The 14,543-nt window shown below is 41.6% G+C and overlaps 1 protein-coding gene across 1 annotated transcript in view; it reads right to left on the bottom strand.

Moving 5' to 3' along the window:
• Itk (IL2 inducible T cell kinase) overlaps positions 1–7,252 on the bottom strand; it is a 63,214-nt gene extending 55,962 nt beyond the window's left edge. Inside the window, exon 1 of the mRNA XM_051180879.1 lies at positions 6,650–7,252. Coding sequence (XP_051036836.1) covers positions 6,650–6,787 — 138 coding nt within the window. The 5' untranslated portion in view covers positions 6,788–7,252. The remainder of the gene's footprint in view (positions 1–6,649) is intronic.
• Between the last annotated feature and the right edge of the window lie 7,291 nt (positions 7,253–14,543).

Genomic DNA, 14,543 nt, shown 5'->3' with positions numbered 1-14,543 from the left:
GGGGGAGGGCCTAGGCCCTGGTCCAAATGAAGTGACAGATCCCCCATGGAAGGCCTCACCCTCCCTGAGGAGCAGAAAGGAGATGAGACGGGGGTGGGGGCAGTGATGAAGGGAGCGAGAGGGAACTGGGACTGACATGTAAAACAAGATTGTTACTCACTTAAATTTAAAAAATATAGAAGGAAAAATCAGAAGAAAGAAAGAAAGGAAGAAAGAAAGAAAGAAAGAAAAAGAAACTACACTGCTTTCCAGTTAATCCTTTCTTTTAAATTAAGTTCTCTCCTTGAAAGTATTTCATCAAGACTGTTTTTTTTTTTTTTCCCTTGCAGGAAATAATGAAAGGGTGTGCCAGTCTCAAACTCCCAGAGATCCTCCTGCCTCTACCTCCTGAATGCTGGGATTAAAGGCATGGGCCATTTGTAACTTGTTTATAAGGTTTTTAAAGATGAAAAAAAAAAAAGGGAAGATATGATGGAGGGAAGAGGAGAAGCAGGAAGAAAAGTCTTGCTGCAAGCTTGGCTTCTCCAAAAAGCCATTGGAGAGTCTGTACTTCAATGAGAAACAGCACCCCATAGCATGTGTTTCAACTGCCTCACTCTAGTTGAGTGCAAGGGCCCCCAAAATAAAATGAACTGGAAGCACTTAAGGTTCAGAAAGAAGACAGATGTGCTTGCAGCACACAGAGCAAGGGTAGTGTCAAGTGAAAGCAGAAAGACAGGCAGTGAAGGGGCTTGGGGGCCATAGCTGAGATTAATATTCTAAACGATCATACCAAGCTCTGAGGAAGAGAGTGGCATGTGAGCTGTAATTTTAAAACTTGACTCTTGGTGTTGTGGGAGATGACCAACTGGTATGGAAGCTCAATTGTCTGTGAGACCAACTAGCATCAATGAAATCACATCGGGACAGAGAGGGGAGGGATCATGACTGTGACAGTCTCAGGCAGAAATGCTCTGGTATTTTAAGAATATTACCCACAGAGGGCCTAGCTGTAAACATGATGGAAGGAAAGACCGTCAGGGCTGAGGGGAAAAGAGAAGAGAGTTGATGGTTCTCCTGAACAGCTGGGGGCTTCCATAGGCATGTCTCTGCCCTAGGTGAGAATCCCAACCACCCAACCCTTTCTTGCATAAGACAAGGCCATGATTGTTTCTCCCAGGGACTTTTCTTTATTTGTTCTTATATCCTGAACCCTCCCTTTTGATGTCCTATGTCACATGTTTATTCTTTAGTATTGAGCCCTTTTCTAAGGAGGCTTATTTGTACTTTACTATCCCACCCTGGATCTGTATTTTCTTCCTTTCTCTTCCTTTCTCCTTCTACTCTCTCCACAACAAACAAAAGAACAAAAGAACAAAAAAAAAAAAAAAAAAAAAAAAAAACTAATGAATCTTAAGAGGCAGGAAGGTATTGTGGAAACTGCTGATATCATCAGATACTTGTCCTTACAAAGCTCCAGTCTAATGGAGGCTCACGTTAGTAAATGGGCAATTATGACTTTAGCATGAACCCTGAAGAAAGGACACATGTTACTAAGGCACAACATAATGGGAAGTTGACACAGTCTAAAGAATTCAAGGATGGCTTCTCTAAGGAATGGACATTTAGAGATGACCAGTATGGTATGCCTGGAACCCAGAGAGGAGACAAAGGACATGTGTACTAGATTCTGTGCCTCAGGCTAATGGAAGTAATATAATAGTGCCATGAGCAGCATGTCTGCTTACGATGAGGATTGTCAACTGATCACAGCCACCATGTGAGTGCTCACCCAAACTGCTGCATGGAATGTGGTGGGGTGACACATCACAGGAACGGCAGTGCCAAATGAGACATGTGGATTTTCCTGGGAAAGTGACTAAGGAAATGTGGGTGACTACAGCAACTTTAGTAGAAAAGGTGAGGAATGTGTTCCCATTGTTTTAGACATGGGACAGAGCTCCAGAAAGTGAAGGGGAGGCTGTTCTGGAGTGTGCAGAGAAGGGGCAGAGCTCACTGTGACAGACCAGCGAACATGAGGTGTCGATGCTCAGAACCCTTTGCAGGCAGAGCGAGAGCACATGACATTGTCTAATAGCCAGACAGTAATACCATTAATCATAAAAGCACCATTTATCACGGGACTGTGTCAGCTCTGGAGACATAAGGGACCTCAGGGGAGCTATTTAAACCCTCTTCACTTTCTATCCTGATTTATAAATGAGGGAATATCAGTTCCTACTTACAGGATGATTGTAGTGTTTATCCAAAACAATTCACATGGTCACACTGACACATAGGAAGTGCTCACTCAATGTTAGTCATTTCTTATTATAAGAATAATGGTGACTTCCATCTCATTAAAAAGAAAATAAAAAGGAACATTTAAGCTTTCAAAAACACAGCAGTTTCGAGATCTCACAGCATCATATGGTTTATAGTAAGTCACACAGATCAAGTGGTAGAGCTGATCTTTGACTCAGATCTGTCTGATGATACCAGCAAGGATGTTTTTGATGATGCTACACAATGGTTCCAAAGAGAAGGAAGGGGCCATTTCCCCACCTGTCCTCTTTCATTCAGAAGGCTTTGTGCTGGGAGAGCTGGTTCTATTGTTAGATCAGACTGTGGGTGGGGGGGCTCTCCTGGGCAATAGCTGTGGTGGTGGTGATCTTGACTGTTCATTCCATCCCTCATTAGATGGTAACATATCCCACACTGTGGGAGGTATAGCAAGCTTCATCCTTGAGGTGCATTAGAATAAGGAATTATTAGAATAAGGGATCTTGTCAGAAGATCATGATGGTGCTTGCTGGGTAATAACCATTTACCATGGCACAACATGAACATGAAGCTTGTAATGCACTTTTCTTAGAATGTACTCAGTGTCTTGTGAGACAGGGGGAGTCATTAGGGTGCTGACTTTACAAATAGGAAAATGCCTTAAATATATGAAATTCTTACTTGAGATTCCGTACCTAGAAAGTGAGAGAGGTAGAATTTGAACCCAGCTCCTATCAGCTACACTGGTTTTCCCAACCTGTAATGTTTGTCTCCATCTATGATGCCCCTTCCATCTCATGCTTAGGCCCTCTGATTTTTTTCTTTCCCCTGTGGTTCAGTTGTGAGTAACCTCCCCAGAGATTGTACTTAAGGCTGCCAGTGGTATGCTAGATTTGGCTTATACTGGCCTATGAGAGCAAGCTGCTATGCTTTCAGGAATTTCTGATTCACATATCACACTGATTAACTGAAATGGCCAAAGGCATTCTTCTTTTTAGAAATAGGCTCCCATATATTGAAGACTGGCCTTAAATTTAACTATATAGCTGAAAATGACTCTGAACCTCTGATTTTCTTTTTCTACCTCCCAAGAGTGGGGTTGTAATTGTGCATCCCCATGCTTACTTTATGTAGGGCTATGGATCGAGTCCAGCTTCATGCATGCTAAGAAAATACTCCTCTAGCTGTGCTCCATCCAAGCTGTATGAAGGAGTTATTTATAACAGAGAAATCAACAAACACAACTAATCAAGGCTCCATGACTCCCCTCTACTAATCTATTTTTTTTTTAACCAGCATGCTACTGCTGGTTATCATTCTCTGCTAAAGAACTGCAGACACCAGAGACTATTTTATAAAATGTCTGGAAGGCACAGGGAGTATTGGAAGCTATGTGTGCACATGTCATCACCTGCAAACACTCTATCTTCCTGGTCCATTGTTTCAGTAGGCAGAAAAAGGTTCTGGGAGGTGAGAACCACTTTTACAACACAGTTCAGGATGACAGGCACATGATCCCCAACTAATTCATATTTAAATATAAGTTCATTCCATTCAGAGTTCAAGACAGCGCGCATGGGAATTTACAGTTGGACTCAACACATCCATTCTTGAGTATTTTTCACATGATATTCCAGTTTGATAGAGAGTTGACCTTTAAGGAACACAATTTTACAGATGCAGAAAAGGGAAGAAGAAGCTGTGACTTTAAGAGGGGTGACCCTGGCTTGTGTAACTCACCATGGGTGTGTATCTACTGCCAAAGGCCCTTCTCTTATCCGGCTTTGATCCCTCCCTCTGACACTTCCCATCACTTGAAGATGAATGAATACCAGCCTGCCAGTTCCCTCAAAGATGTGAACATGACACAAATAATGGGTAATGTTTACTAGCTGCTGATGGGATAACGGTATGCTATGTCTTAAACTGAACTGCCTAAACTTGCCAGCATCTGACTTTCTCTAATTGCCCAATGGTAATTTTAGTAGCTCAGTTCACATATATTATCTGTGTCTGGGCCATGTTCCCATAAAATGGGTGCTATCAACATACCCACTTCACAGATGGAGAGGACTGAACACAAGAGTTCTTTACACAAGTGCAAATTACATATTTACAAGCAATGCACTGTTTTGTGTTCATTGATAGCCATGGGCAATGTACTATAGGTGGGATATATGCAATAGTAACTCAGTGACCATGAATAACTAATTTATACATTTCTATAATCTTTAAATAAAAGTTTAAAGATGTTAAATATAAACAATTAGTATTAGAAGACAAGAACTTTGATGTTTGTTTTACACACACACACACACACACACGTCCACACAACATTAGAGACTACAGCCAAATACTACAGAATGAATTATTTTTTATGAAATTTTTCTTTTCTTTTTTCTTAGCTATTTTTGTTTTGTTTTGTTTTATTTATTTTGAGCTCAAGTCTTGCTATGCAGACAAGACTGGTCTGGAATTTACCATGTAGACAAGGCTGGCCTTGAATTTATATTGATCCTTTTGCCTCAGTCTCCTTAGTACTGGGATTAAAAGCACACACCACCATTTGCAACTTGTATTTGAATTCTTCTATGCCTTTTAAGAAGTAAAGCAGGTATGATGGCATCTACCTATAATCAAAACACTCTAGAGGCTAAGGCAAGAAGATTTAAAGTTCAAGCTTGGATTATATGGTGACATTATCACACACACACACACACACACATGCACAGGCACAGGCACACCCCACTACCGCCAACAACAACAATAAAGAGAAAGGAGGGTGCATTGAAGAGTTTGGAAGAAGAAAGGAGAGGAAGAAGTGATGTAATTATAATCTCAAAAAATATTTTTTAAAAATATCGGTGAAAGCATAAAATCCATTTTGTGAAAAGTTATCTAAAGGTACAAGGCTATGCTTTCATTATGAAACATGAACTGCATGTTTCATTCACAAAAACACAAACTTGGTGCCATGTGATTTATAAGTTCTGTGGTGAATCCTCCAGGCTTAAAGCTTGGCACCTGGCCATAGCCCGATGGGGCCAGCATGTATGTAGTTCCATATCCTTCTAACCTATTGGAAATTATCGGTGAGGCCCTGCTGAAGACAAGTGATTGTTTTCATTGCAAAAGTAAAGTGAGGAGCAGCATTATTTTGCCCCAAACTAAAAAGGCTAGGCATCCTTCCAAGTGGTCTACTCCGAGTTCATGAAAATCTTTAAAGATCAGGTCTCACCCCTGCCCCAACACACACACACACACACACACACACACACACACACACACACACACACACCTGTATCTTCTAGTGAGATACCAGCAAGGAACACATCTTTGACTCACTGACCACATAGCTACAACCTCAGTACTCATCACTGCCCTACCTCTCTAATGATGTAAAAATAGCACAACAATATGATAAGAAATCAAACACACTTTGAGAAGTGGTTGAGGAAGACTGACCAAGAGGCACTGCATATAACCAAAAGCTTCTGAAAGAAAGACTGCAACTTAGGTTGATGTCTAGTCTTTCATCGACAATGAAAGGAGTCTGATGGAGAGGGTCATCTGCCCAGGTCCATTCACTCAATGGGAAGCACAGACTTCCTGACCCCCACCCAGTGCTTTTATTACACTATATTATTACCATGGACTTATCTGCTTTTGTTGTCACTGCTGTTGTACAAGAGGCAGTTGTCTTTAGATACATCTAGCTAAGCAGCCACTGTAGGGAGGAGCCCTTGTCTGCAGGCAGATACTTTGTGTTCCATTATCCTATACCCCTAGTCTCTTGAGACTTAGTGCCATGGATAAGAAGGGTCACCACATGCCAACTTTCAGAATATTATAGGAATATCCTGCATATATACATACACATGAAATACAAAATATTTGATATTACATGGCCTCAAGAGACAGATGGCCATTGAGACAAAGAGAGTTCAAGTCATTAAAAAAAAATTGACATAGGACCTCCCCTTCACTATTCTAAGGATTGCTTCTTTTGTAAAACTGAGACACTGGGCTAGGTTACCCCTATGTCCTAATGAGCAATAATTAATATCCTACTGCCCTACAGCCTGTAAAATACCATATACTTCATATGAACTTCAAGTTCTATCCACAAAACTCACCACATAAAATATTTCTATGCTTATAAATTAAACATAAGTTTGCGGAGAAGAAAAATGGATGTTAAACCTATGACTTTTAGAACCAAAATAGCCAATTCCAACACCAGACTCTCTGATCTCTTCTATTTTGCTTCGATCTCTGAGTACTTTGTTGTTAAACACAACATGCTTATATTCCAGTTGTTCAAGTTTATCACACAAATCAACTCAATCCAAACACAAAACAAAGCTAAGAGCAAGTGTTTTCATACCCCATGGCGATCCTCGAAGTATGTCAGACTGGCTTTTGTTAAAACAAAGAAACGGACTTTAAAATTCGAGGGAGAAGTCCTTCTTTTCTGCTGGGATTTCTTGATCAGTTGTTCTTCCAGGAGGATGAAGTTGTTCATGGTCCAGCTCTGAAAAGTGATGCGTCTTGGGCATCACACCTCAGTGCAACAGATGGAGAGAAACAGCTGGGAATGCAACAGGATACAGTTGATCTTGAGCGAGTCATTCAAAGGCAACTTGTCTAACCTTATCTTTTCTATCAACATCAGCCAGCCTTACCGCTGAGCTCCTCCTCTGATGTCAAAGGCCACGACCACATCCTTTCAAAATTCACCAAGCTAAGAAGCACATGCAAAAATATGCGTCCCATTTGCTATATGGTTTGGAAATGAGGTTTGAAGAAATTTAGAATTATAAAAGGAATTCAATTTAATTTTTATAGTTCCTGGTTTAGCCTCTGCAACAGTTAAGACATGTAGAAAAGGGGAAAAAAAGAGGGGTCCATAGGTCAGTGGAGCATAGCTTGTGTATAAGTTTCCCATTGCTGTCATGAATTGCCACTGGCTTAGTTTCTCTAAGTGTCTTGGATTACCGGACAATTCTCTAATTTAGAAGTGTAAAATGGGCCTCACTAAGTGACAACCATGGTGATAGTGGGACTGTGCTCCTTTCTGGCAGGTCTCTGGGGACACTGAGGAACACCCTTTGTCTCGGCTCTCTCCATCTTCAAACTCAACAACTACAGGCTGAGTCCTGTTTCCTCCATATTGCCAGAAGCCCCTCCTCCTACTTCTGCCACATTCGAGGACCCTGAGGAACACTCTTGAGAGCCACCCATCTCACATGATCATCTAGGAGATGCATCCTATTTTAAAGTCAGAAAATGGGCACTGTAACTCCACTTCGTATGGTAATTCCCCTTTGTCACCCAACTTCATACAGTCACAGATTGTAGGGATTAGGACACAGAAAGATTTGCACAGGGCTGTCATTATACTTCCAAGTTTGAATTCCATCCATACCACTTAACACCTAACAATGGCTTGGAATTTCAGTTCCTTTGTTAAAGGAAGCAATGTGGGCCTTGTATGAGGCACTGAAGGGCTCTTTTTGGCTCCTCTGTCAGCCTCAAAGTATGCCTGGTTTCACCGGTGTCACATTAGCCTTCTGTGTATGCCACTGCACAAATGCTATAAGCTGTATCTTAATGTATCCTTTTTGTCTCTTTCTTCTGGTTCACTCTGAAGTGATATTGCCAGCCTTAGCCAACATGCACTTCCTCCGGGGAGGTTTGCACACTTTCCTACACGGAATCTTCTAATCTATTTTTTCCCTGTATATAAGGACCCTTACAAGGAGGCAGCATGCACAGACAAACAAGAAGCTATCTCCTCGTGACTGTATTTGGGAACTAAACTGCATCTGTTCTGTGAATAATGCGTCAGGACAACATTAAGATATATACTCATGTGAGGTTCACTGTGACCAGGAAGTCAATAACTAAGAAGTCCCAATGCAAGTAGGGACATCACAGATCAGAGAGGGACATATGATGAAACAAAGTGGGGGACCACAATTCTGTTGTTTATTTTTAGATGTGAATTGCTAATTATAGCCTCTTCACATCATGTATTGGAAGCTGTTGAATAATGAAGACAAAGGAAAGGGAAGGGAATGGTGAAAAGAAGAAGGGAAGGAATGGAAGGGAAGATATTCTGAGATTTTTTTTTTTAAGATGTGGAAATAAAATGTACAAAAGAGGTAGCCTTTTCAAAATATAGTTTGCAGCAAAGATTACTATTTTCCTTCTCTTTCCTTTTTCAGGGGTAACTGATTTGCTGAAAATTATCTGAACATCTGGTCAGCCTGAGTAAGGAACACATTATTTTTAGCTTTTCCAGTTACTTGGAAGAACCATGTAACTCTTTTCTGAACAAAAGTATATGGCAGAAATGGAAGCGTCCTGGCAGGATGTGATGGAACACACCTGTAATCTCAGCTCCTTGGGAGGCTGTCTCAAGAAAAGAAGGGGGTTACTTAATTGGAGCCTCCCTATCTCTTCCATTTCTCTTCCTAATGATCATGGTATTGACTTGATGGCTGGAGCTGGAAGAACTATATTACACTTTATGCCCTGGAGGTTACATGTTGAGAGTGACTGATCACATGATAGAGGAGTCTGGGGTTATAATGACCATGGACTGGATCATTCACACAGCTGTGGAATACCTGTTCTACACTCCATCTTAGACAAAGGGATGAGAAGTAGTGGATTAACTTATTGTTAATATAAAAAGAAATATGCCATTAATATTTCCTAGGACCCTGTTATTTTAGTTTCTGTTACTGGTAGCATACCCAACTCTAACATAATGTACTATCATGTAGTATCAATGTAGTATCATGTACTACCTTCTCAGTTATGCTGTAAATTACTCCAGAAAGGATAGATTTATGCCAGGTTGATTCAGGCACGATGATTTAGTGACTTTACATAGCACTTTCACCTGAGAAAGCAGAATATGAGGAGCTATTGACTTCCATTTGCCAAGTCTCTACGTAGTGCAATAAAAAATAATCTTACTTTCTACAACACAGAACACTCCAAAAACACTTACTGGGATGAGTCTATGTTCACTCTTAAATATAATATTAGAGCCTCCAGTATTTTCCCCATAATGTTAAGATAAACAGTCTCTTTATTTATATTTTGGTTTACAGGAGACACATTCCATACTGGTGCCTGTAACTAGGCTACAAGGTGTTAACCTGTTTCAAAAACAAAGCAAACAAAAAATGCAAAGAAGGCTGGGGAGATGGCTCAGTGGTGGAGAGTACTTACTTATGATATATGGGCTGGTGTTCAGATACTAGCATCCACATAACAAGCCAGGCATGGTCTACTGCACGCCTGTAACCTCAGCACTTTGAAGGGTGGAGTCAGGCAGATTCCCAAGGCTTGTTGGCTGCCAACATAGCTAAAAAACATGAGTTCCAGCTTGAGGGAGAGATCTTGCTGCAAATGAAGAACACACAGAGTGATATATGAGGACACCTGAAGCCTTCATCTGGCCTATGCATGTGCACATACACCACACACACACACACACACACACACACACACACACACACACACACACACACACGCACATCCTACACGCCCAACAAAAACCCTAACAATACAAAAGAGCTCCTACTAGCCAAAGATAGAACAATTTTGGGCACCAAAATTTGTAACTGTGATGAGTTAAGTAAAGGTATTAGAACATCAAGTTCAAAAGAAAACTAAAAAAGTCCACCCCAATGACTACTTTCAGAGACTGGTAAATAACCAACTTATTTTTCTGGAAACTGAAAACAAAGCAAACCAGAACATCCTGCTTTTCATGAAGGATTGCATTTTGGTATAGTCAATGAAAACTTAAGAATGCAAAGTAAGCCAAGAAGGAATAACAGAGCATCGTTATTTTACAACCTGAATACAATAATGAATGTAGATGATGACCCTAGATAGCTGTTAAAGTCTCCATGCCAAAAGTCAGTAGGGAAATGTACAACAGTAAGAAGCTGACAGTGACAGACTGACTTTTCTTCACATGACAGAGAGACAAGCAAATACTATGTGGCTTCTGTGTAATGTGATAGGAAGCAAACAAACCACCCACATAGACGTCTTGTGTAGAGAGAAGAGTCACATACGACTCTGGTCAGAGCTCTAGATCTAAAATCTGAGCTGCCAGGAAGCTCAAGACATGAAAGAACATGGCAAAGAACAGTTAGAGATATAACTGGGAAAGTCCAGAATATACCAAATGCTAAGGACAAATAACCCAAGATCCCCAACAAATGAAGTGGTTGGGCACCTATACATCAGGAAAAAGACCTTAGGAGATGTTTCCAATATGAGAGGACTTTGGATTCAGAGCCAAACAAATCAACTGTATAAAGGAGTTATGAGCCATCGTTGGACATTTAAACACTGAAGAAACTGAGGAACTGCTATGAAATTTTAAGGCAAGCTAATGACATCACTGCTGTAGTCAAAGAGTTCTTTTCACAGGTGTGCAAAAAATGATTGACAAAATGATCACCTATTTGAGATCTGCTTTATTATAATGCAATGGAGGCCAGGGAGGACAAATAGGGCAAAAATGATGTTCCTGAACTGACAATTGCTGAGGCTGGGTGATGGGGTACTGGGTTTATTATTGTCTTCCTTACACTAGGATCTGTTTGAAGCGTCTATAACAAACACTTCAAAGAGCAGTTTATGTAGATGATCAAAACTCTAAGCACAGGGCTGGAGAAACAGCTCAGCAGTTAAAGGCATGCACTTTTCTCGAAGTAGACCAAGTCTGGTTTCCAAGATCTAGGACAGGTGGCTCACAACTCTAATTCCAAGGCACCAGGCAATCTTTTCTGGCCTCCATGGGTATCTGCACATACACTCACATATACATACAAAGACACAGGCGCACACGCACGCGCTCACACACAGACACAGACACACACACAGACACACACAGACATACACACACACACATACACATACACACACACACACACAGAGAGAAGGGGGGCAGGCATGCACACATGCACTAAAATAAGTGGCAACAGAAATCTTAGCACATATTCCAGGTACTGCTTTTCCTCAGCATCAGCTGGGCTTGCTTTGGCAAACACACAGACTTTCCCACTGTGTTCTACCTCAGTCTCCTCCCTCAGGTACCAGCTGGGTTTCTGCTTTACCCCTTCAGGTTGAAGGGAAGAAGAAAGAGAAGCAAAGGCACAGAATGCAACATGATGACATTGGTAATTCTGGGCTGGCACCCTTGTGATGTGATATAGACACACAATGTTTCTTTTCTTTGTGGAAAACACTAGTCCCAAATATTTTTTTTTCAAGATTTTCCAGCTGAGGCCCCTTTGGGAGTCTCCTGGTCCCACTCCCCGCTGTTCTCTTTTACATCTCTGCCAACAACTCCAACCAACACTCCTGCTTTGCAGCTGTAGATACAACACATGTCCCAAGGACACAATCTTCTCTCTAATGACAAACAGCTCTCCCATGAGTTATTGCTATTGTCCTACTCAGATTTAGATACATATATATATATATTTTTTTTTACATTTCCAAGGTTCAAGGAGTTGGCCTTTAAAGGCCCTGTTACTTAGCTTCTGGGGAATACAAGCACTGAGGGCTCTTCCTGCTGACTGGTATTAATGCATTTATAGTGCCTCAAGAACTCAATCCCATGATTCTTTCAGTCCTGGCTTCTGAAGGCTAGAAGTTGGTGGACACTTACCAGAGGAACTGGTTTTGCCTCTTCCTGTGTTTTAGTGGATGAGACACCCCAAGTTAGAATCTTAAAATATTTCACTCCTTTAATTATAATTTTATGAGCCTCTGCAGCCTCAGATGAATTGAGAAAGCCTTTCTTAATGTCTTTCAATAGAGACATTTCAACTTAATTCTGTGGGGCCCAGGTAGTCTATTAAAACATCTGCAACTTTATTTGCCATTCCTTGGTTCTGTGTTGGCCTCTGCTTACCAGATATGCTCTTTATAGCATGAAAATGGTTGCCAGAAGCAATCTTCTGACATTTTGCAATGAGAATAGGATTTTTTTCCTAATAGTTCCAGAAAGCATCTCAGAGAGACTAAATGGGAAAAGCCTAGATGTCCATTAATGGATGAAAGGATAAAGAAATGCATATATAATATGGGACTTTCTTTAACAGTAAAGAAGAATGACATTTACAGGAAAATTGATGGAACTGGAAATCACCATGTTAAAAAAAAATGAGTCAGATTCAAAAAAAATATGTGACAAATGCCACATTTTTTTTTGTAAGTGAATCCTAGATTTGCATCTGTATGTGTGGGGAGGTATGAGGGGTGCAGGTCACAAAACTAGGAGAGGAACCATGAGAGAAGAGGTCTAAAAGAAGGAAGAAGAGGGTAATGAACACATGTGTCCTGAGGGAAGAAGGGGCTGTTGGGGAGGTGGGGGAAAGGGACCAGCAAGAAGCAAAAGGTGTAAAGGAGGACAGGAGAAGATGAGTAAGAACATGGTAGGTATGAAAATAATACAGTGAGACCATTACTTCGTAAATTAAGTTGGAAAAACTAATTTTTAATTAAAGAAGAGTTTCAGTGATTCCAATGAGCAGGACCTTTCTCTCTGTGGGACACTGGGCAGGGACTATGTGAACATCATTGCTAGTGTTGATTACGCTTTCTGAAGTTCTCATTTTAAGCACTCCTACGTTCATTTTCATGGGGACTATAGAGCAACTTCCTAATTTGCAACTGTTGCTCTTTTCCTAGCTGCCTTGAGCAAAAAGACTGTTAGTTAAATAGCCACCTGGTCTGCCCTTATGCCAGCACCAGCTGTTCTGAACACTGTACGGATGCCAGAAAGAAACCACACAGCAGTCAGCGCTGCTTGGCTCTGGTTCTTGGAGGTGTAGCTCCTGTCAGGGTTGTTCATTTTGTACCATGCTTTTTGCTATCACAAGCCTTGGTGAATGCTAGATGCTTTTTAACCTTTGCACCTAGACCAGGGAGGAAAAGCACCGACCATAGCAGTCTAGTGCTGCAGCTGATACAAAGGGGATAGTGCTGTGATTGGTGCTGACACAATCCTTCATTTGCATGGGCAATTAGCTGCGATTGGTGCAAATACCCATCTTGAGCTATATAAACAAGCTCCTAACCTCACTTGGAGAGTGGACTGGTAAATACTGGTGGGGCTGCTTTCCCTGGCATTGCAACACTAGGCCTCACAATGGTTTCTCTGTAGTGGTCTATTCTTGACCACTTCTAGGAGTGCACTGAGCTGAGCTAGTAATGGGAAAAGAAAGCCACAGCCAGCGGTGCAGCAATGGCAGAGCAATAGAAAACGTGATACTTGGAGTAACTTCCATGCTGACTTGCAGAACTGACAAGCTGGGCAGCTGAAGAAGGGGCAGAGCCACGGGACTGATGGACAGCAGCATCGGCAGTAAAGGAGCAGCAGTAGCTGCCTCCTAGATGGTGGCAACTGTGACAAGAACTATAGCAACACAGGGAGGTTGAACATTTTGAAAGACCTTCCTGGGAATGAAAGGGAGGGATGGAAGAACTGTCAATAGGGTAGAGTGCCAGAGAAGAGGAACTGTAGGCCCGAGGTACTGGAAGAATTTCAGAGAGCTCACAAGCCTTTAGGGTCAGTGACTCAGATACATCAGGCCTGGAAACCGTATTATTGGTTACTTCTAAGAGTTCAGGAATCCAGACTCCTAAGGCATAGACAAGAGCTGGGGCACTACAGCTAAGGGTCTGACTACCAGATGCCTGCATGGGAGCGTAACAGTAGACAGTGCCGCCTGCTTGCTGCTGTCAAATGCTGGGGGACACAAGAGCTCCTGAAGACCTGAGCCTGAGTGCCTCTCCATGACTACCTGTCATGGTTGTGAAAGTCTAGGTGTTTCTGGATTTGGGTGTGTGTGGATAGAAGTTTCTGTCCTGCCCCATCCTGCAATCATTCAGTACCAAATAAACACACAATGGTTTATATTATCTGTAAACTGTTTGGCCTATTACTCAGGCTTATTACTAACAAGCTCTTACAACTTAAATTAACACATAATTCTTACCTATGTTTAGCCACATGGCTTAGTATCTTTTCTCAGTAAGGCATTCTCCTCTTGCTTCCTCTGTGTCTGGCTGGCAACTGACCTCTGCCTGTCCTCTTCCCAGAAGTCTCCTAATGTGGCAGGCTCGCCTATACTTCCTGCCTGGCTACTGGCCAATCAGCATTTTATTAAACCAACAGGAGTGACAAATCTTTACAGTGAACAAGAGCATTATCCCATATCAGGTGTCGGGTA

Source organism: Phodopus roborovskii, unplaced genomic scaffold (assembly GCF_943737965.1).
Source record: "Phodopus roborovskii unplaced genomic scaffold, PHOROB, whole genome shotgun sequence".
Lineage (NCBI taxonomy): Eukaryota > Metazoa > Chordata > Mammalia > Rodentia > Cricetidae > Phodopus > Phodopus roborovskii.
This window is presented reverse-complemented; position numbering and strand designations above follow the sequence as displayed.